General features: G+C 42.4%; 1 protein-coding gene across 2 annotated transcripts in view; it reads right to left on the bottom strand.

Annotated features, from left to right (window-relative positions):
- The window catches only part of rhbdl3 (rhomboid, veinlet-like 3 (Drosophila)), a 50,516-nt gene that overhangs the window by 1,204 nt on the left and 25,206 nt on the right, over positions 1-24,106 (bottom strand). For both annotated transcript variants that reach the window (XM_053419068.1, XM_053419069.1), the window contains exons 3-8: positions 18,803-18,961; positions 12,748-12,972; positions 12,039-12,187; positions 7,706-7,818; positions 1,503-1,603; positions 181-241 (exon numbers count right to left, since the gene is read on the bottom strand). In XM_053419068.1, coding sequence (XP_053275043.1) covers positions 181-241; positions 1,503-1,603; positions 7,706-7,818; positions 12,039-12,187; positions 12,748-12,972; positions 18,803-18,961 — 808 coding nt within the window. The remainder of the gene's footprint in view (positions 1-180; positions 242-1,502; positions 1,604-7,705; positions 7,819-12,038; positions 12,188-12,747; positions 12,973-18,802; positions 18,962-24,106) is intronic.

Below are 24,106 nucleotides of genomic sequence, written 5' to 3'. Positions count from 1 at the left end.
GAGAGAAAAATGTCAGTCAGCCGTGAGTAGATATGTTACTCCTGACAGCTATACTTATATTTACAAATTTGATTAAACAGTCATTTCTTTGAGGCGGAAGAATTAGTGCTGCTACATATCACCAGACAAATCCTTTAAGTTGAGGTGAAAGTGACGTGTGGAGAAATTATTGAGACTTACTGCACACCAGAGCCATTGCCATCCGGAACAGCTTAAACTGACACTTCATTCCCGACCAGTTCTAAAACGAGAGAGGGAGAGGGAAAGGACTGAGTACTCAGGAGGACATTTTCAGCTTCTCACGATAAAGAGCAAACTGTGCAAGAAGGTCAAGTCCTCCTTCGACACACCCATGCTGACACGGCACGACAAGAGATCTCTGTCTCATTCACATGAAATTTGCAAACCCCAGAGACGCTGCGACCCTCAAGGAAGACGGGCTTCTCCATCCTGACCCAAAGGATGTTATGGAGGATTTGCCAAGTGTGTGTGTGTGTGTGTTGACCCACAGAGGAAGAGGAGACCAACCATCACAGGCACAGATGTCAAAGGACAACAGCGAGCGGTGGGATGGGATTTCCTCTCCTGCTGTCACTAAAACATGTGCACACCATCCTACACTTTTCTGATCTTTGCAGGGGAAGGAAAAAAAGAATCAATGGTGATGGCGAGGAATGTTTGGCATCTGTAGATAGAGAGGCACCTGCCCGGCCCCAAAACAGCTGCACACATGCAAGCTGGTCCTCTGAGGACACTTGTTGACATAATGCATTCCCTAGGTCAGAGGTGGGGAACCTTTCCCCATCATGGGCCATTTCTATGGTGGCGAAGACGTCTCATTCCCCAACACAACTACAAAAAGCCACACAACAGGTATTTACTTCGGTCAAGTCAGCAGATGTTTGTCAAAAAACAGGACAAGCCTCCCTCCGCTTAACATGTGATGATTGTCTATTTGAAGAGGAGGAACACAACATCACCTTCTACTTAATCCTTCTGTTGTGGCTTTTGTAGTTGTGTAATCACTTTTGCATTCATTTTGTGACTTTTATATTCAAGATTTCCATTAATGTACTTGTGTGAGACATCTTGGCGACAAATATTTCCGTTTTTATAACATCCTTCAGAGATCCTGCTGATACACCTGTATCACACTCACCCTTCTGATGCTGAAGCTGGAATTGCTTGTCTATAGCCAGGTGACTGATGTCACATGATATTGATGGTGATTATGCTACTCATAGCTGGTTTTGAACCCGCTCAAACAAATCTGCACCTTTACTCAAAAGCAGATAAAGAGTAATTCCTCCCTCTAATCAGACTTGAACAGATTTAGCTATGTCCTTCAATTCATCAAAGGCCAGACAATACAACATGTCCTGTGGTGTCCTCCAGTGATTTTCAATGTCTTGTGCCACATCATTAATCTTCTCTGCAACTATTCTTTGAGACAAACTGATGCCTAGGACAAATTTTACACAGATACAAAGGCCAAAACTTACCATTACAACATTAGCCAAGTGCGCTGAGACCAGTGCGTACACTCCCCCAGATGACCCGACTACTGGAGCCGTCATATCTGTGACGGACACCGCCAATGACCCTGTAGTGATGAGGAAAGTCATAAGTCAGTACAGTTATTATTTGTATTCATAAACAACTGTATAAACCCTGACCCTATACATCAATGTATTATCCACAGCATTATTATCCATCCCCTGAAGTGAAAAAGCAATGAACTTCTCTTGGATTGATTATGACGCTCCAACAATATGGTAGTTGCGACGTTGATGTAAAGAAAGAGTCAATGTTTGTTTACAACAGACTATATAGGTATTTTTGGCCACTTGGAGGCAGCAGAATCAAGTTGTTACCACAAAGCTGTTATTTCATCTAAAATGATTTGGCAAACTTGTTAGCCAGCAGTCCTTTGTGTACACGAGCAACATTACCTTATATTTGGAGATAAAAATATCCCTAAAAAAACATGGGCATTTTTGGACAAACATGCATCTCTCTAGGTGAGGTGTAATGTTCCACGTGGCTGGGTGACGGTGTTGCAGTTTGAAAGTGGGCCAAAAACAATTTCTCCATCGAAAATGTAAATGGGTGGGGCATATTTAACGAAACATTTTCGAATAACCTACAAAGTGCTAAGTTCATTTTCATTCTAGCTCCTCATGGCAGTGACCAACCATCGAGACGAGCTTATGACTAAACCTCTGCACATGAGCATCATTCAAAAATGTGTTTTCTGGACCACAATTCAGCCTCTTAGTAAATCAGTTTTTGGTGCCGTCCAACTCCTGAGGGATATCAGGCTCCTTCGCAACAAAACAAGGTTCTATCTTCAAAAGCTAAACTTTTATGCCGGCACTTTGGCGTTGAGTGACTGACTTATTTGAGATTTTCATCAGTGAAAACAGCTGCAGGTGAAAGCCATGCTTTGAGAGTGGGGACGAGCTGAAAGATCTATAGAGCAGGAGAACCTCAGGGTCAGGTGATCATTCTCTGTGGGTTCTTGTGTTGGCTGTACCCATTTCATCTCCTGCTATAGAAACTTAGAAAAAAGAAATCTGGACATCTGTCATCCATGCCAACTAGGCACACAATCCCAGACCTTGTTGTGAGAACGTTTCCTTGACTAGATGTGATTTGCCCATTCTGGCACAGAGCCATATATTTTGTATGGCATAAAGATTTTGTTTTGCCGCTTGCTATTTAATGTCGGTACACTATAAACAGGTTTTCATGAATAGAGGCTTGCTCTTACTGTACCAGCACATGCTGTGATTGCATGTAAAACAAATGCATTCACCCCCCCACCCCCCCCCCCCCCCCTTTGGGCTGCCACAAGTAGGGAATTGCTGTCTCTGGCACCTTGGTACCAATTCATCACACACATAAAAGATCCAATCATGCACTGAAAAGTTTAAATACGAGGACATTCAGAGGCAGCGTCCCCAGCAGAAATGTGTTCTCCCTGCAGTCTTTGTGCAAGAACCAGAATAAAAGAAAAAGGCAGACAGAGAAATCCTTAGTTTGACTGTTCAATTAACACCAACACAAACTCGCTCCTTATCTCGCTCTCTCTCTGTTGCTCCTTTTCTTTCTGTTTCTTTCTCAATCTCTCTATACACTCATTCCACTCTGCTATTCTCCATCTTGTCCTATATTATAAAATATTATATATGCCCTTTAAAGACAATGCCAAGTCCCTCCTACTCTAACCATAACCATCACAACTAAATGTCTAACCCCAACCCTAACCCTAAAAGTAAGTCTTAACTCTTAAAACAGCCCCTAAGTACTGTGCATAAAGAATGTTATGCAATATGGTCCTTTAAAAAATATCAGTACCTATACAAATACACAGAGACGCACAGACACGCATTAATGAACTGGACCGTGGAAATAACTGCTTGACAAAACTCAAGGTCCACTTACCAGCCAGAGCTTTTGAAAGCATTGTATGATCAACTCAGTTCAACCTTGTGATCCAGTGGAAAGCTCCGTAGAATCTAAATAGCTTTAAGTGAATGTGGATTTGTAGTTGCTTTGTCAAGCTACTGTCAATATTTATATAAACAGTTCAGTATTGATATCAATCTATTTTTGTCATTATAAACTAAGGTTTAAATTTTTTTTTTTATAGTGGGTTGTCAACCATGATCACTGCTGAAACAACTCTTCTCTCACCTTTAACATATTTATTCATAATCCCAGATCCTTGCAACAGTAATTCAAGGGCAAGGACTGCATGAAAGATAAACAAAAATAAACATTACAAAAATAAATGGGCCCACTGAGTGATGGACCCCATGCAGATATTTAATCCTGTGTGCTTTTTGGTAAACTTGCCAAGCTCAGCCATCATTGCTCCAAAAACTAAGCTTCAAAGATGCTCAGCTCACATTAAGCCTCATTCCACCCGGCTACGCGTAGTCTCTCTCTGTCTGTCTCTTCCTCTAATTACAGACACACGGGTATATCACATTGTAGGCATACTGTATATAATTACAGCAGACAGAAAGAGCTCTGAGGTGTATAGCTATCAAATCCCCATAAGGTGGGATAATAGGATAAGTCATGTTAGCTCGATCATAATGGCCTCATTCTTAATTTGAGAAAAAAAAAACATGGTGGCAAAAGTGGAAGGGATTAATTAAAAGTAAGGGTTAAGATATGAGATACTGTATGCATGTGAACAATAAAACCATTTCACTGAAAACACAGATTATTAAATATGTGATAACATCGTATACAGATTTGCCTTAACTGACCATCCATCGATCCATTATCACGTCAGAGTGTCCAATTGAGCTGAACAGCATTTTTTTGGACTGTGGGAGGAAGCCTGAGTATGGGGAACAGCCACGTTTATATGCAGGTCCCAGTCAATTGAACCCAGAACCTTCTAGTCGTGAGTTGACAATGCCAACCACTGCACCACCATTCCGCTCCATGAATTGACCAGTTAATGAGGCAGCAGATTAACCCAAGATTGGGAAAAACGTGGAGAGCAATATTGCAAGTTCCTTTTGTTCAGCCACTGTGTTTAAAAGAGGAATGGGGGGAAAAGGCTGGGTGGTCCCGAGGGACTTCAGTGATTTCAGAAGCTTTTCCGCATATTTACATCTGCGTTCATCAAATAGGCCTCATCATCTACAGCAGCTGCACCACCTTGTAGCATCGAGACGGAGGAGAGAAGGCTTCAGCGATTTATTTAGAGAGTTTTCAAATCCATCCAGTGATTGCCATGTTTGATGAGCCTTCAGGCTGCACGGAAATCATTCAAAATGATCGCGGATAACCCCTACTGTGTTTCAGGTCAGTGCATTTTCAGAAGAGTGTGTGATTGAAAGTGATATAAAAGGTCATTTTAAAAGCTGCAACTGACATTTAGCACCAAGTCGGAGTGTCCTCTTCTTCTTCTTCCTAATGTTTGGTCTTTGCAGATGTGTGAACCATAATGAAAGCACACTAAGGTGCTGTGATAAGTCACATCTGACTCTCCAGGTCATTAAACACGGTGCAGTCGTCTAAGCAGCTCGGTGATAACAAACACACAAACAGACAAACAAATTCTGGTTTCTGTGTTCATCTCTCAAAGCTGTTACGGAAAATTGATTCATATAAGAATCAAGTTTCTTTTCTTTTATGAACCATCTGTCAGTCACCATTACGATACGACGTACACACAGCACAATAACAATCCGAAAATGGCAGCCATTCATTTAGATAACATTTTTAAATCAACCATCTATTTTAAATGTAATTGTAAACCATGCACAAAGATTTCCCCCATCATGGTTACACCCTTTTAATGGACGGTACAGCATAATGCTTCCTTCCTCTATACACACACACGCTAAAACACTTGATTTAAGGCATCTCCACCTTCGTCGTTCCTGTGCTTAGGATGTGTGTCTCGGCAGGGTGACCTCCATCCCTGTAATTAACTTGGTTTAATAACATTATTTTAGTGTCTGTGTGTGTATCTGTGTGTGTGTCTGTGTGCTAAACAAACACACACCAGACAAGGACACAGTCGCTCATAGTTCCTCATCAGGCCCCAGGAGGATAGGGTGGTATTTTATTTAGCTTTGCTGCTTTTCCAAGCTTCAGAGAATGAACACGTTGAGTCGACTAAATCTACAAAGTCATTAAAGTGGTGTTTTATGTGTGTGCCGCTCTGCCAGAGCCGCTCCCAACCCCCAACAGCTCTCATGTGTCAATAGATGAGGGTTTCACTTGTGATTTGTGGGATTCTCTGCCTTTGTGTTGTTTCCTTCAGTGTCTGTTTCTCTGTTTCTTGAGTCTGTGGTTGTGCACTTGTTCTTGTCTGCAGCAGAGTCCTTCCTGTGCCCAGTCTTATTGTTTCTGCTGTCCGGAGGAGAGAATACCGCTGTGTTTACATGCCTGTCCATTGTGTCCATTAAAGTGTCTGTTGGCCCTGGAGGGTCATCGACCTCTCTCTGAGTCATTACTCGACCCTGAACTCTGCCTCGACCCCTTTATGTGCCAGCTGAGCCCTCCTCTGTTCACTTATTGCTTGTTGTGTTTCTTCGCACACCCCCTCTGTGTCATTATAAAGTAGATGCAAAGTTGTTGTAACTGTAAAGACTGTAAGAAATTATCGAGGAAATTGTCCACTCAATATCCTGAATATTTGTTTTCCTGCTTTCTCGGTTGTATGTTGAAATAATTTGCCACTGAATGTTAAATTTGGTTGAGACTGATTCCAGTGACCAAAAGAAGAAATGAAAAAAATCATAGTCAAACACAAAGAACCTAAACATCACAGCCAAAACAACCACAGGTTTCCTCATTTCTTCCAATGGGGGTCGATATCTAATTAAAACAGCAGAGTGTGTGTGTGTGTGTGTGTGTGTGTGTGTGTGTGTGTTGTGTGTATGTGTGTATGTGCGTGGGTGTTAGCTGGTCTGTGTGCGTACATTAGTGTGTGATTTATGGCACGTTTCCTCCTCAATTCACTGTGAGGTTAATGCTATAGGCCACCACATCTGGTATCCCTAGGGTGTTTGTCACTGACCCATGCTACACATACACACACACACACACACACGCACACAAAGTGATGAAGAAGAGAATGTGAGGAGAGGGAAATGGACTCTAATTTACATCATTATTAATCAAATCCTACAAGCTGCAAATCATATCTTGCATCCCCATTGGCCTTTTCATTCTGCCAGTAAAACAAACACACACACACACACACACACACACACACACACACACACACACACACACACACACACACACACACACACACACACACACACACACACACACACATTCTGCCACAAGGTATCACACACTTTCAGTGGCACTGTCATCTCAAAAGCTTTCCCAGTATTTCCCCTCCAGTTATCTTTAAGTGAATCCAGAAGTGTCAGCCTCGGGAAAAAAAATAAAAACAAAGAAAAGAAAAGAAAGAAAAATACAACAAACCCCGCAGGTGAATGGCTTTGCTTGTGTTTGTTAGTGTGTCCTGAGAAACACAGCTCATGATGACACACACACAAAGAGAAAGGCAGGTTCACTGTCTCAGCTGAACATGGCTGAGACTGCACCAGTGCCTCAGGTTGATAGAGAAGTCGGAAGAGAGTGGTGGACATTTTGTTATAAGCCGTGTGTCTTTCATTTGCAGTTGCTCGGTTGGTTTCCCCCACCTCCTCTCGTCTCCTCTCTCCTTCTCACCCAACTTTCTCATATCCTGGTTCCCCTCTCCAATCCCTCTCTGACTTATTAACACTTATGAGTTCATCTCCCCTCCTTGTCTCTTCTCATTCTTCATCCCTGCATCAACCCCCTCACTTTAAATGTCATTTTTACTGTGTGTATGTGTGTATGTGTTGCTCGGGTTTTGCTCCATTTGAGATCCCACTTGTTTCTCTCTGCTATTGTTCATGGCCATAGGGGGATGTGTGTGCTTTGATGAGGGACTGACACCCCCCTACATCCAATCACATCGGGTTCTATGAGTGAAACACAGGGCCATCTGTCCTAAACATGACACACACACACACACACACACACAAACACTCAATTTTTGAAGGAAATTTATGTAAGTCGATGTCATGTGCTGTGAAGTCAGGGTGACACAACAGTGTGCGTGTGTGTGTGTGTGTGTGTGTGTGTCTGTGTGTTTGTGGGTGAGAGAGAGAGACCACACACTAACCTGCCAGCACACCACACACGTAGACCAGTCCGATCCTCAGGGCCCCGTGGACCATTTCTAGTGGGACTCCCACCAGCAGCTGCATGGCCATGTTGAGGCTTAGGTGTTCAATGCTGTAAAATGCACACAAACAAAACAAATATTACTATAAATAACTGCAAATAAAAATTGACAAAGCGACCAAATAACCTAAAAACTAAAATAAAACCCTTTTTATTATATCGTCCATCTGATAAATCGGTCATGTGCTAGTCTATTTTTCAAAACCTCACCCCACTGTTCCCTCTATATTTATGCTTGTTCACACAAGTGTGCGTGCTCACACACACACACACACACACACACACACAAACACACCTACACACATGCACACAAAGAACATCTGCTCCTTCATCTTCAAACCGCGCTGTCTAGACCATCATGGCTAGTCATCATCGCTCTAGTGTACTCAAACATTATATAAGAACACAGACAGAGGAACCCACTGAACACACACACACACACACACACACACACACACACACACACACACACACACAGACAGACAGACAGACAGACAGACAGACAGAAACACACACACACACACACACACACACACACACACACACACAGCACAATAAAAAGACAAAATCCATGTGTATCGGCTGCACATTTATCCAAATCCGCCAACGGCTTATGTTTCATCGTGATGACTATGAGCGAGGGATAGCTTGTTCACGCACACACACATCCTGTGCCCTTCATGGCTCGAAAAGTCCTTCCAGCCAAACCTCAGTCAGCAGCTCAGACACTTTCGTGTGTCACAGCACAAACCAAAAGAACAGCAGCTAGCATAATCCGGCCTCCCTGTCTCTCTCTCTCACCGTCTCCTCCTCTCTCGGTCTCGATCATCGTCTCTCACTCACTACAACCACTTCCCTCTGTCTGAATTATAACTGACATGTCTGTCGTGCTGAAGAAGAGACGACAGAAAGAAAGAGAGCGCGAGGGAGAGATGAGACGCTTCGAGGAGTCTCTCCGTTTTCATCCTTCCGACAGTTTTGACTGAGCGAACCGTTGAATCCTGATGATGCTTTTCGAACAAAACAACAACAAAGCAATCCCCAAAAGAGACAGGCACGCATACACTAACACACATCAAATTCTTCCTGCAGGGACAGGGGAAAACATGACAAGGCCAATGATCTATTTTGGTAGAAACGACTCACCCACCTAAACTACAATGTCGATATGGTGGATTGTTCCACTGATCAGTGAGACAATGGAGCGTATTGATCGGCTGTGAAAGGCCCGTCCACACGCACAAGGACGCCTCCGCTCCAGATAACAGCGGCTATCTATTACCGTACTGCTAATGAGGCTATGAGGGATGGTGTCCATTGTCAGGCAGATCTGTGGATACCCATGAGAGGTCCTATTGTGTCTCCATGACCATGGCAAGAGTATTGTTTCATCCTATTTTAAACCAGAGCTGGACTTTGATTCAGTTTGTAGCTCAATTCATGTGATCAACTCATTGAAACGTCTCGTAACCACCTTCAACAAAAAAAAAACGTATGAAGCCTGTTTTAGATGGATGCATTAGATGTGGAAGAAAGATGAATGGTTGATGAGGGGAGGGCTGAGTTGCAGATATGTCTGAGAGGCTGTGATAATGAGATTGAATGAGAAGAGGATGAAAGGATGAGGGAAGAAGGAAAGGAGGATGAGGGACTGTGGGCAGGGATGAGCAAATGGAGGGACGAGGTAGAAGGGTGAATGGATGAAGGGAGAGGGTGGGATGAGAAACACAGAGCGTGATGTGATGACCTGGTATGTCCACGATAGGATTGACAGGTGTGGCTGAGGCGTGGCCCTGCTCCTCAACCTAAGTTAACGGAATTTATTGTTTATTATCGTTGGACAAACCCTTCATAATTAAGCGCCCTTGAGTCTATTGAAAGGTGCTATATAAATTCAAGCTATTATTATTATTATTATTATTATTATTAGAATGAAGACAAACTGCAAAGAAATCTTTTCCTGCTGCTTCTTGCTTTTCAGTCCTGGTTTAATTCTGCACAAAGTTAATCTTTCTTATGTTTTCACACTTCCAACACACACACCGTTTGTGTATGTGTGTGTGTATGTGTGTGTGTGTGTGTGTGCGTGTGTGTGTGTACGTGCGTGCGTGTGTGTGCGTGTGTGTGAGAGTCGAGACAAGTGAGAATACAGAGAGCGAGACTCTGCTTACATAATGCTGCTCTGCTGAGGGATGTTTGGGACCAGTGTGTACACTCTGTCTTAGTGTTGAGAATTGGGTAAGATCAGTGCTGCTGAGCTGTTGACAGGATTACATGGTTTGTGGACGTGCGTGCGTGCGTGCCCGTGCATGGGTGTGAGAGAGAGCGAGAGAGAGAGAGAAAGCGAGAGATGGAAAGGTGTCACAAAGTGCAGAAAGCACACAGCGTTACTCCTCTTCTTTCGTTCAGTGTCATTTCACTGTGGCACCAATGTTTGTGAGAAAAAAAGTGCATATACATTTTTTTACACTTACCTGAATCTTAACATTAACCCTGTGCCGTACTGCAATATGAAATCATTTGAAAAATAGGTAAAGGATTGTATTTCCTAAGACATCACAAGAATGGGGAGGTGTAATTTCTCAACTCATTTTTTGGCACTTGCTCAACACTTTGAATCTGCAGGGATTTGTTAAGATCTGCACCAGCCTGCAGAAAAGTTGAACATGTGTCTGTATATGTCTAAGTGCACCGCAAGTTACTTCAGCTGTAATGTGATCAAAGTTTGTTTGATTTTCAGTTTCTACTGAAACTGGACTGATCTAAATAGCCGTAACACGATGTCAGAAAAATCATTCAAAAGCCATTTCTAGGACAGTCATAGTTCATGAGTCGCTCAGTATCCAGAATGAATGAAGGACATGAATCAAGGTAAGGTGAATGTTGAGTTCATATCAAAGTGTCACTTTCACACTCAAGTTGTGTTCCATTTAAACAAACACAACCACCAGACAGAGCTGATGAGGCAGGTTAAAAAATCATGTATGAGACCAACCTAAGGATTTTAGTGGTGTTAACATGCTGGTTTTTTTAATGTTCCATGCCATTAATTAAAACTATTATTATTTTTAACATCTGATGGTAGATAAAGACAGTAATGCTTTCCCCAAACAATGGTTGTCCACTAGTTGATCCTGTTACTTTGTCCACTCTTAATTCAACAGCACTGTGACCTCTTAAAATCCAGTATCCTGACTTTGACTAATCAACAGAACACACTGTCAAGAGTTGTCAGAATGTGAGTCTACACATAACAAACTGTACATTTCTCTATTTCACAGCCACTTCCCCTGAGAGCCTAAATCATTTCACCATGTTCCTGTGCCATCGGTGCATGTTAATCATCCCATCGCCCTCCTTTTATCCCTCCATTCACCTATTCTGTAGTTTATCTTTCCACCACACACTGTCATCCCTGCGGCTGCCATCTCTGCCAAGAAAGTCATAATTAAATTACCTTTTTATTAGTACTCGCTATTGCCTGAGACTACATTTACCCAGAAGGGTAATTAAACCTGGATGACCTGGACTGAACTGATAATAAAATAAGACAATGGAGAGGAGGAGAGGAGAGGAGAGGAGAGGAGAGGAGAGGAGAGGAGAGGTTTCTCTAGAGAGTCGAGTTGGGAAAATAAACGATCCCCAGCCTCGTATGTGACAGCAGCATTACAGTGAATACACATTACACTAATAATCCAATAATAAGGGCTTGCTATGATAATGTGATACTTTAAGAGTCCCTCAGAATGATATGCCCCTTGTTTTTTGACAGAAACTGAATTGATCAAATATTATATTGCCAAATGCAACCTAAGACTCAAATAACTCCTTAGAAAAATGCACGCCACAACCCCATCTCCTATTTCTTACCTTCATTCTCCCACTTTCAATCATTTGATTTGCTCAGTGTATTTGCACAATATATTTCTGCTAATGAATTTAGCATGTTTACGTGAACTTCGCCAAACCCCATTCAAAGGTCTGGTATTTCTATCAAACTTAGCTCTATAAATAACTAGATTAAAAAGGAACAAATAATCAAATACTCATTTTCAACAACCAAATCTGAACCTGAGCCATCGCAGATACAGTACCTGAATCTGTATATCATCAATAGTAATAACATCAGTTCATGTCACGTAAAGCAAGGAGTCTCCAACATTTGAATATTAGAAGGTGACAGCGTTACACAGGCATTCTGTAACCCTGTAAGAAATGAAGCAGGGAGGAAAGCTCACAATGAGAAACACAGTCGTGAGGCGATCACTCACCCAGTGTGCATGAAGCTGTAGCTGAGGTACCTCCAGGCCTGGGCCCGGAGCTGGGGGTGGTAGGGTAAGGGGCTCTTTAGGAATGACGGGCTGGACACCTGCAGGACCAGGCGCTCCAGCTGGAACCCGTAGTACATGAACACGGCTACCTGGGGAGCGCAGAGGGTTGAACAGGAAGGGAGGGAATTCAGGATTCATAAAATATATACAACGAATGAGTTTGAGGAATTGCTCAAGGTCATTCATGGGTCACTAATCCTTTTTGTAATTCTACCTGTAAAACAGTGCTTTTAGATTCCAATCACTTTATTACGAAAAGGTTTATTACTTATTGTCGCTCTCAGAATATATATTTAGAGATGAATATTGTTTTAGAAAAATGACTGAGTTGTACCAGTTGATTTATTTTGTCGCTTTGTTTGGCAAAACTGAGAAATCACAGGATGAAGTGCATGTGATTTGTGTTCTATTTTCAGCAGATGAATGAAATATATCATGCGAAAATTTCTGTTATTGGTAATATTGCTAATTTAAAAAATCAAAAAACTTTTTTTTTATAATTTGAAACATTAGTTAGCTTCCTCCTCTGTCCGTACTTCAGCTGTTACATCACTAACCGTTTAGTAGAATAATAGAAAAAAAGACCTATCGTTCAAGTAAAAGTGCAATATACAGATCATTTAGGACTCTTTGATCAATCACAATTCACCTCAGCGATGGTGATCGCCAGAATGAGCAGCGGCGGGGGGCAGTAGGTGTAGCTGTCAAAGTACCACTTGCGGTCGACCTCGCGGGGCAGCGTCTCGTAGGCGACGTGTCGGACCAGGCGCTGCGACAGCCCCAGGCCGACCTCATCCCTGAGACTGCAGCCCTTCAGCTGCCGGCTCCCCTGCAGGATGGCCCTCCGGAAACTGTTGGAGCGCTTGTTACTCATCTGGAGAGAGGAGGAATGGAGAGAGGGAAGTGATGAATGGGATGAAAAGGAGGTATGCAGAGGGAGCGGGTGAGGAAGAAAGAGGGAGGCAAAGAGAGAACTTAGTCATAAGGAGAAATGTCTGGGAGACGGGTCTGAGATTTCTACCATCTCTTATGTATTAGTTTCTATTATCACATTTCCATCTGTTTTTTTCTTTTTTACATTAATCTTTCTGTTTATCTGCATTTCATTTAACACATGAACAACTCAAGATAATGATGGAATGCATATTCATGAACTGTTCGGTGTACAAGTGGAGCCTCAGCACTCTGAGCACAGGCCACACACATCGATCCTCCTCCCTCAGAGCCCCCCCCCCCCCCCCCCCCCTCGCCATGGCAACAGAATGCCTGCATCATCACCTAGCAACCCACACACTCTTCTCTTTATCCCAGTCTGTGATTGAAGAGTTCATTTCCCAACACATGTTTGTTCTTTTGTGATCACAAGTGCTCCATTAATCAGAATCTTTCCATCACAGATCTTATCTTTATACATCTGACCACATGATTCTTCTATTCCAAGACACTGTTTATTTTGATTCACTGCAATTATTTTCCAGCAACAGGTGTCACATTTTTCAAACGATAGCCTCACATTTACAAATTCTAACAGACTCACACGCTCGAATGATCGCTAGAAACACTTTTGAATCTCATAGATGTTCAACACGAGCATTTTTTGATCCACCCTGTGAAAAAATTGTCAACAAGCTTTCACTTTTAACTTTAATCACGGATATCATATTCTATAGCCCAAGCAACTAATCGATAAGTCACAGCTACTACACAGCAACCTATAGCGACAAAACACATGCACACAAATGACCTGCATAGCATAAAAGGCCACACACACACCCAAACACACAATGTGTCTAATTTTTCATTGGATCTCCCATTCCCCCCACTCTCACAAACACTGTATAAATAAAGGCAAGAATAAATGAGGGGATCTACCCTGATACAGGAATAACATGGAAGAATAAGTGATAAGCTATAGACATATGGGAGGTTTAGATCGATTAAAATTTCAAGTCAAAAGAGAAATTTAAAAAATGCCGAGACAAACAGAACACGTTCTTTTCAAAGCTGTTGGACAGGTTGTGTTTTATCGCAGCTGGAAGAGTCTCTGCCTAAATCACTGCTGCCTCCCAGCTTCTTGGCTTTTATTGCACTTGCTGTTTTATTTTATAAGACTGTCCATGACGATGCAAAGACTCCTGTTCCCCCTCTTCTCTCCTTCACCCTGAATCTCTTTTTCTGCTGTGTTTATATAGTGCTCCATAACTCAATTCTACTGTTGAGTTTGTGCCTCTAGGATTGTGTCACATGGCAGATGTTATATTTAAGGACATAGGGATGTAATATTGTTTTCAGCAAGGGCAGAGATTTGTCCAAATGAGGAGGAATGTAGCGTCTTGGAGTTATTGGCAATAAAAGTACAATTATAAAGTGGTTGGATGCAACTATTGCAACTTTTGAAAGCTATACAACTTTAAATTGCCTCAAATGTTAAATGTGTAATGAAGCTTGGATGGATATTTGTTCCAGTATTCTCTCAGACGTCTCAGAGCAAAAAGGAACCTTCTGCTTTAAAGATGACAAACAACTCGAGAAGTCATAGCTGCAATTCAGATTCATGTTTAATTCAGCACAAAAGACAAAAACAATAGTGGCGTGAGGACAGATGTAAAATCTGAACATCAATAAATTCTCTGTACGAGCAGTTGGCTGATGTGTCTGCTGGCACAGCGTAATGAGACTTTTAGTGTCTGTGCAGGGATCGCTGTTCGGAGATAAACTTCAGAAAAAAGGCAATTATTTCAGCCTTTATGTCGGCGCCACAGAGAACTGTGGGAAAATGATTACGGGTTACCATGGCCACTTCCATAGTAAAAGCAAATACACACTCACATGCACACTTAAAGACCTCCCCCAGGCTGCCATGCTCCATAACGACAGTGAATTCTTTGTGTGGAGTGACTGCAATTCCTCTCCTCTTTGTCAGACACGAAAGAAAGAATGACGTTCGGCCTGTTTACCCAGTGGCCAGAGGAGAAGGGAGAGGAGGGAAGGTGATAAACCGATGTTCGGCCAATAGGGAGATTATTGCACCGGAAAATACAATCGGATGAGAGGGACGTTAGTGAGAGAAAGACTTCGGTGGAAAGATAAGGAGACAAACTGAACAAATAGGAAGAGGAAGAGGACCAAGAGAGGAAAGGAGGGACCGAAGAAAGCGTGGGAACAGCGTGTTATCACAAAACCTTGAACATCAAAAAGATGTGGAAACGTAAAATGTGATCGTTGAAAACCACATAAAAAACAATTGAATGAGTTTAATTAATCTGCTTCAATAACAGCCTCCACTCTTCTGGGTTCAAGTTTCCTCACATTTAGATGGAAAACAGCCCTGCTTCAAAAAAGACGTGCAGGTTGAAGCCATATGGCAATTTCATGGTTTCTGTGTCCGTCAGTCCACTGCTGGTGGGTATGTGTTGACTGCCAATGTCCAATATATCCACCTCCTGGAAGGAATGGATTGTGGGACCAGGTATGAATGTGTCGAAAGCCAGACCAACATGTACAAATGTGGGCATGTGTGTGTTTGTGACTGGGACAATTACACAATGCTCAGCAGACACGGAATGCAGAAAATATGGTTGACCATTTAGCTCCAGCACCACTTCCTAATCCATATTTTGCTTTTGGAAATGGTGCAATTTTTTTTGGTGTTCTTTATGGACCTCTGTGCATGAGGACACTATCATGTCTCCTATAATACACTCACAAAAAGGCTGCAGCACAGTGTGTAAAATACTGTATCCAAACATTAAGATTTACCCAAAATAAAACTAATCAGAACCAAGGAGTCACACCCTAGACAAGAAAAGGATACACAAATAGAAATAACTGTATCAGGCACACAACCCCCAAAATAAGAGAGTGTAAGTGCAGGTGTGAGCACTGGCACCAATCCATCATGATCACTCCTCCATATCATACTACTGGGGCAGAAAATAAAGCTGTTGATACTCTCTGTAGATCTTTTGGGAGGAGTAAACCGGTTAGAGAGCTAGTTTCTGCCCAGGACAGTCGCGTTTATGTGTGAGATGCGATGCACGAAAGAGAGTGAGACGGAATCACACGGATGGACAGAAAGAAGGAGGTGAAAAGGCACGGACAAGGAGGAGGCAGAGAGAAAATCACAAGTGCATATGCAAAGGAGAGAGAGACAGAGGTGAAAGAACAGAGAGAAGAGGAGTGAGCGGTGATTCAAACGCTGACTGTGACGGCATAGTGAGCAGGTAATTACAGAGCTGTGTGGCGAAGGAGAGACGCTGCGACGCATAAACCCCCCAGAGTTTGTCTCTGTCTCCTCTTCCTCTCGTTTTTCTCTCCTGTCATCTCTGTCTGGAAGCAGAACAGCTGGAGAGATAGAAGGTATTCCAACAGACACCCGGCACTGCCAATTCACTCAGAAGAATAATTATATCACTCTGTCAAGTTCCCACATCGTCCCTGACCCTTGGATCTTTTATTTCACAGGGCTTAAATTAACTGCCCTTGGAGAGTCTAACGTGTTGTGTTTACATGCCCATTATCTACATTACCACATATTATCTATATTGCTTCTTTGAGGGTTGCAGGGGGTGGGGACTGAAATTGAGCGAGAGGCGGGGCCAATCCTGGACAGGTTGCCAGTGTATTACAGAGCCAACATGTACACTCACATTAATACACTCAATCTTTTTAGGTGATATTCCAGTTTTGAACTTTTCGCATCATTATTGGATGCACTGATATGAGTGAAAGGTTGGGGTGGGGGTCTAATACTGCATGAAATTCAACCTACAATACAATGTTTCTATAAGTTATTCAAAGAAAAAATCAATAGTGGCATTTAATTAGGTATTAGGGCTACAACGAGCATGTTTTCATTAATAAAAAGTCTGTTTAATATCTGTATTTGTCCATTATTCTGTCAGAGTTGCATCTACAGTGTAAATCATAGAAAAAGTAAGTCTTAAAACTACTTTTAAAATGATTTTAGTGCTGAGATAATAGTTTTAGGAGTTATTCATTCACTGCACAGCATATTGCCATAACCACAAATGTCACTTCTTCTCTCTTAGCTCCGGCACACCCTCCCTGTACTGCTCTCTGTGTTCAGCTTGTTTTTTGGAAGCCTCTCCGTAAATGTAAAAAAACATTCAGTGAGTGGACGCAATAGTGACTCCGGAAAATGCCTAGAAGTGTCCGGCTCATTCTGATTGGTCGGGACATTTCTAGGCATTTTTGCTATAATGTTAAGTGCCTACAAGTGTCCCACGTATCGTACATCCCTAACCACAAGTGTGGGACAATTCAAGGCGTTTTGCTATATTGTTAAGTGCCTACAAGTGTCCCAGTCCTCTCTGTCCCGATTCCAGTGGCCCAACACGACCTACAGCCTGTCACATGACACAAATGCACCAAGAGCAAACCGGAAAAAACCCTCTGACATTTCCCCAAGATTCCTACAGGCCTCATTCCTCACCCACTGTACCAGACAATGAGCAGCTCTGAAGAACCAGAGAGACGCGGAGAGATGGACTAACACACACTCACGGACAACAATGAGTTTGCTGCTGACGCACACAAACCCACTCCACCCCACCCCCTTCCGCCACCCACTAGTTGCTGTTTACCACACAACTACTCCCACTCCAGGACCTACACACCCCAGTCCCGGGTCAGCAGTGCAGCCTCCCCATGAGGAGAACAGCAGCGAGACAGCGGAAAACAGAAAATGAGAAGGTTATGAGGCGGCGAGCACAGCTGGAGACGCTTGAGTGAGGCCGCGGACAATCAGCGGCAGGCAGCAGTCTGAAGGTGAAAGTGAAAGTGGGGCAAGGTGAGTGTAAGAGGGGAATTCATCACCAGACTGAGTCATTTCATATCAGGAAGTCTCGCCACCTTGCAGCTGAGGTGATCTTGAGATATGACTCTCAGGGATGAAGGTAAAATTAGAGAAAGACTGAAATGTGACCAAAGAAAGCAAAGTGCATGATGTTGAGAGTGATGCTGAAACCCAGAGTCACAAAGTCAAGCCCCAGTACAACACTTTGTGTTTCAAGTCTCAAACAAGTCACTCTACACCCATTATCAAATATTATGTCAGTGCCTTCCACATAATGATTTGCTCTGACAAGGAGGAGAGGATGTTTTCACTTCAGTTTGTTTGTGTGTTTGTTAGTTTACAGGATTAAAAAAAAAATGCTTGATGGATTCCCGAAACTTGCTTTAATAACTTATATAATTAAGGTACTGATCCGGATCAGAGGCCTGAATTTAGAGGTCGTTATTCGGAAATAATTGATGGATCTTGATTAAAAAAAATACTGCTACATTTAGGGGACTTATATTTATGACAAATGCAATTCATTCCAGATCTGAATAAAGATCGGGATCTAGTGAATTTAAATGTGGTTTCATAAGGGGACTGTTGAACCTTGGCGGAGATATGCTCTCTAATGAGTTACCCAATGGTTTAGTTTTAAACAGAATAACAGCTAATGTAGTTAATTTACAGTTTCTGTTGATTACAGAATCAGACTTATGAAAGACTCATCGGACATGACATTTTAACAAAGCATTGAAGAACATATTGGATGTATTGATGTTAATAAATGACATAAATAATTGATGAATCATAAATTCCCCCAAAATATTGTTGCAGCAAATGACCCAGAAAACGACTGATTTCCTTTCAACACTGGTGTCGGTGAAAAGTTAAAACGTCTCACCAGGTTCACAAAGTCCTGGTAGCAGATTTTGCCATCAGCGTTTCCATTGGTGAGGGCCAACAGGACTTCCAGTTTGTGGGGGTCAAGCTCGGAGCCGTGCGCCGCCAGAAGGTCCCTGAACCGCTCTGTACTGATGAAGCCCGAGTTCTCTGGGTCATACTGCAAATGAGCACACACAGAGAAAAAACTGAGATGAGTCCGATATGACAAGACCTTTATCTTCAAATCTTTCCAGAGAGAATGAAAAAAAAAAAAAAACTCAACTAAAACAATAACTCAAAGCTAATTATAATGTTCTGATTTGTTTTGCAGGCACAATACACATGCAGTGGCACCAGACACAATCAAACATGTGAGAAGTTCACCTCCAGTGCGTCGTTTTTTCTGTGGAGCCAAATGTCAAAAAGCTCAAAACACCAACAGCAGTGAAGTGGTTTAGTCATAGTTTGAGCATCTTGTTAAAAAAGAAAAAGAGACATAATTGCTTCAAAAAGGATTGAACGCGGAGACGCAGCATTGACTTTTAACAGCTCTGGATTCAAGTGTGAAGTGACATTGAGTGCATGTAACCACAGGCTTGTTTCAGCTTATATTCACAGCCAGAACAGAGGAGGCATTCAGATGTTCCGCAAAACACCAGATATTCCCACAAAACCAAAGCTATTCTTTAAAAAGACGAAAATTTGAAACACCACCGGAGCAGTGATTACTGAGGCACTTTAATGCTCAGCACTTATCTCTGGCTTTGTTACCCCTGTCATCATGGACCCACACTCTCTTTTCTTTGCACTTGATGACTCGCTACTTCAAATCTTAAGAGGTGAATTAGGGTGAAAATCACTTGAAAATATACAAATTTAAACTAGATACCCTGCAGTTGTATGCCTCCACCAACCAGAGTTTGTTCACTCTCAGACATTTTTTACACCCGGATTTATATAAAGTCACCATGACCTTTGAGCAATGAATTCTTATCAGTTTATCCTTGAGTCAAAATTATAAGAAATTCCCTGAAGACAGACTTGAGATAAGCCTAAAAGTCCAACAACACGTTTTCTGATGCCACAGTGACCTTGACGTCTGACCACCTGAATCTAAGGGCATGTCAAAGTTCACCAGAATTGAACTCGTGAATCCACACGATTTGCCTCACCACAGGAAAAGCGAGGGTTCGACTCTGAAACATTAGCATATACGTGAAGTGAACATTTGTGCCAAATTTGGAGAAATCCCCTCAAGTCTTTCTTAAGAATTCATGTTCAGAAGAACAGAGGGTCATATGACCTTGACCTTTGACCTTTGACCACCACAATCTAATCAGTTCCTCCTTGACTCCAGTTGAAAATTTGTACCAGATTTGAAGAAATTCCCTCAAGGTGTTCTTGAGATATCGTGTTCACAGACGAACAACCCGAACACATAATGTCTCTGGCGCAGAGGCACAAAAACATACACACAATTTGCTTGTGTTTGATGTTGTGTCGGAAGCCAAAGAGAGGCCTGCTGAGGGTGAGCCCTCTCTGTTTCTAATGGAACAGACTTCTGCTGATTCTGCCGGCCTTGCTTAAAATCATGCTGCCCTTCATCTCCTAAAATAAGGATAAAACAGAAAATTTTTGCAGCTGCGTCTCAGTATTTGTCCGTTCGACTGAGAACACAACGACCTCGAATTAACAACAATCCAGGACTTGTTTGTTTGATTTGGATGTGGGCAGAAGACAGATGCTCTCTCTCTCTCTCTCTCTCTCTCTCTCTCTCTCTCTCTCTCTCTCTCTCTCTCTCTCTCTCTCTCTCTCTCTCTCTCTTTCTGTCTGTGCCTGAGTGTGAGTATGTATGCAACAGTGTGTGTTTATGTATTTGCAAATGTATGTGTGTGTAACTGTGGCCATGTATGTGTAAATACAGTGCATTCATGCATAAAGATGTGACATTCAGACAACAGGAGCCGCCTGCCAGATTCAAACACTCCTGAACCAGAAACTGTAACCGTGTGTGTGCGTGCATGTGTGTGTGAGTAAGTGTGTGTGTGTGTGTGTGTGTGTGTGTGTGCCATATGTCTGTGTTGGCAGACGCTGAGTAAAGCCAGGCTGGCAGCAGGTGCTCTGTGCTCCACCAAATGACCACAGACAGAAGACTTTTTTAGCACCAACTCGGGTTGTTGTTTTTCTCTGTGTTACCTAACAGTGACAAAGCAGCTTTTTATTCTGTCACGACTGCAGTTGTCAGTACGACTCAGAGCCATCTTTGAAACATGGCTGGGAAAATCACTTGTTTCCCACATATGCAATGAGAGGATTATCTCCAAAACCCATTGTGTCTTTGATAGATCACATCGCCAATGCTATAGTCGGTATTTAGAAAGAAAGAGATTGATTAGACTACACAACGTGGGGAGACATTCAGGAAGTGAATGTCACTCTGCCTCATTCAATACCTCCATCGCTCCTGACACAAGAGGAAGCACAAGGCAGGAAGAGGAGCAAAATAGAGAAACACTGTTTTGTCCAAAGTAAAAAAAAGTAAAGTTTAAGTTGAAATTACTCCCAGTTTTCTATAAAATGAATTACATTTTTTGCCATTTAAGCGCTTGTCTCTGAGCATGAAATGTACGCTCTGTATAGTGTCCTAAAATTGTAAGCATATATAAAAATGCATGTTCCTCAATACACACAAAAATATATATCTCAGTGAGGACTTTTCACACAATGCACATCCTATCATAAACCATTAAAACTGCCTAACCCCAACCCTTACTCTGACTCTAGTGAAATCAAAATTCTAATATGACCTGAATTGTACGTCTTCAACCGCAGACAGATATTTTTCAACACTATACCTGGTATTCTATTGGTTGGGGGATTTTTACAGACTTGTTACAAAATAATAATCCAAGCTCAGAAGAAAAAAATCCAAGATCAGAGGAGAAATCCGAGAGCAGATGTTTCACACGTGCACAGAAGAAGCGTGAGCACGAGGAGAAGGGATGCAATCTGTCCAAGCAACAAAATCTGAGTGCAAGAGCACAAGTTGAGCAGAGTCAGAGCAACTCTAAGCACAAGCAGCGGCTTCCTGAAGGCAAGCACAGGGTTTTGAGTGAAAGCGTTACAAAATCAGAACATGAATTTAAATAAGTCCTGCTCTCAAACGAAAAGACCACGTTCTTGAATAAAGAGAAAGAAAAAACAACATACACACACACAATGTATACAATGTAAACAACTCTACAGAAAGCACCTACCTTCTCTTGCAGTAAATCAGCCAGTTTCTGCCGAGGACATTTTCTCATGATGAAGTAACATCAGCCAAAGCAAGTGTCACCACATAGTGTGTGAGCAAAAACAAAATGTGTCGTGTGTCTGTGTGTGCGTGTGTGTGTGTGTGTGTGTGTGTGTGTGTGTGTGTGTGTGTGTGTGTGTGTATGTGTATGTGTGTGTGTGTGTGTGTGTGTGTGTGTGTGTCCTTGTCACATTGTTTGTCCCAGACTGTCCAGGGTTATTTCCAACCAGAACTAAAGGATTACAATCCAGTCCAAGACCCTCAATATACACCTCCCCCATAACCCCCCCTCTCTCACACACACACACACACACACGCACACACACACACAAACACACACCCCTAAAACCCCAGCCAGCCTCCTCTCACCCTCTAGCTCCACCCCACACACATCACCCCCTTTTTTACCCTACATTCATCCACCTCCCCTTCACTCTCCCTCCTTCACTTTCTCTCTCTAGGTCTAGAGCAAAAAATTCGAGCACCCTCAGAAGAAAAATAAACACTTCAATAAATTTGCCCGTTATCTCTCCTGCTGTCACTCCTTGATGCAGGCAGCCATACATTAGCTTCCTCACACACACTCACACACACACACACACACACACACACACACACACACACACACACACATACACACACACACACACACACACACACACACACACACACACACAGACAAACACACACACACACACTCACACAAACACACAAACACACACACACACACACAAACACACACACTCCCTTGCTCCACTCTGCGACACCACAGGCTTCATAGTTGAGTGAGCACTCTCTGAATCCAACAGGCTGGCTGCTGGGGTGGAGCTTGCAGACAAACACCAACTCAACAATGGGACTTCAATGGCAATTTCATGCAAGGTTTCCCCATCGCCTTCACTGCAATTAGTGATCATTTCCTTCTGATGCAGCCAGAGGTCCAGACCCGGACGTTACATGACACAAGAACAACTCTCCATCCAAGACGCCTCAAGACGCAGCACAAGCAATAAACTAAAATAGAGAAGAATACAAGTTAAGGTGATATTCAGGTAAGCAGAAAATATATTTGATACTTTCTCGAAGACAACTGAGAAAAACAACAAATATTTTTATTTAAGAGGCTGACAAAATACCTGAAAATGCCATTCTTAATTAAGGCCTTAAATGACTGATAGTATGAAAAATGGCTGCTACGGGTCTTCCATCAACATAATAACTAAAGACCTAGTTTGATGATGTTGCGACGCAGCGGTGGATCATGGGAGTTGTTGGCAGAACCACCATTTCTTGTCTCAAGCCACAGGTAAAGCAGACTTGATGCTATTAAAGGCGACCAAAACAAAATGCCCGGTACCTTATAATAAATTATTTCTCTGGGTTGGGACATTGTTTGAAACATTTTGGATATTGCAAGAAAATAATTCAATAAAGTATATAACATAGGTGTAGTTCTCTTTACACACAAATCAGGCAAATATTTTGGGTACTGATGCACTTGCATATGAGCAGCTTGTGTAAGAATATTTAACAGATTGGGCAGAACATTTTTAATTTTCCTAACCGTGTTATTGCCTGTGCTCCATAAGGCTTGTTTTGCAAACAGCAAAGGGAATGTAATGCAAATCCCCAGATTAAAATAAGCATGCCACGTGCGCACTCACGCACTCTTGTACTTCTATCTTAGTGGGGACACTCATTGGCATAATGCATTTGCCAGCCCCTTACCTTGACCTCAACCGTCACAACTAAATGTCTGACCTAAAGCTAACTCTAATCATAACCTTAAAAGCAAGTCTTAATATCTCGAAGAAGTCTATGGAAAAGTGAGGACCAGCCAAAATGTCCTCACTTTTCCAAAAATGTCCTCACTCCGTAAGGTCTATGCTCAAAATGGTCCTCACAAATATATAAGTACAAGTACAGACACACACAAATCCTGCCACAGACATAATACCACAAAGCATGCACAACGAACAGCTCTCATATTGAGGGCATCTGAGCACCCTGGTGCAGAGGGAGGGGGGC

The sequence above is a fragment of the Pleuronectes platessa genome, chromosome 3 (genome assembly GCF_947347685.1).
Source record: "Pleuronectes platessa chromosome 3, fPlePla1.1, whole genome shotgun sequence".
NCBI lineage: Eukaryota > Metazoa > Chordata > Actinopteri > Pleuronectiformes > Pleuronectidae > Pleuronectes > Pleuronectes platessa.
The sequence above is the reverse complement of the archived record's forward strand: the minus strand, read 5'-3'. Positions and strand labels throughout refer to the sequence as shown.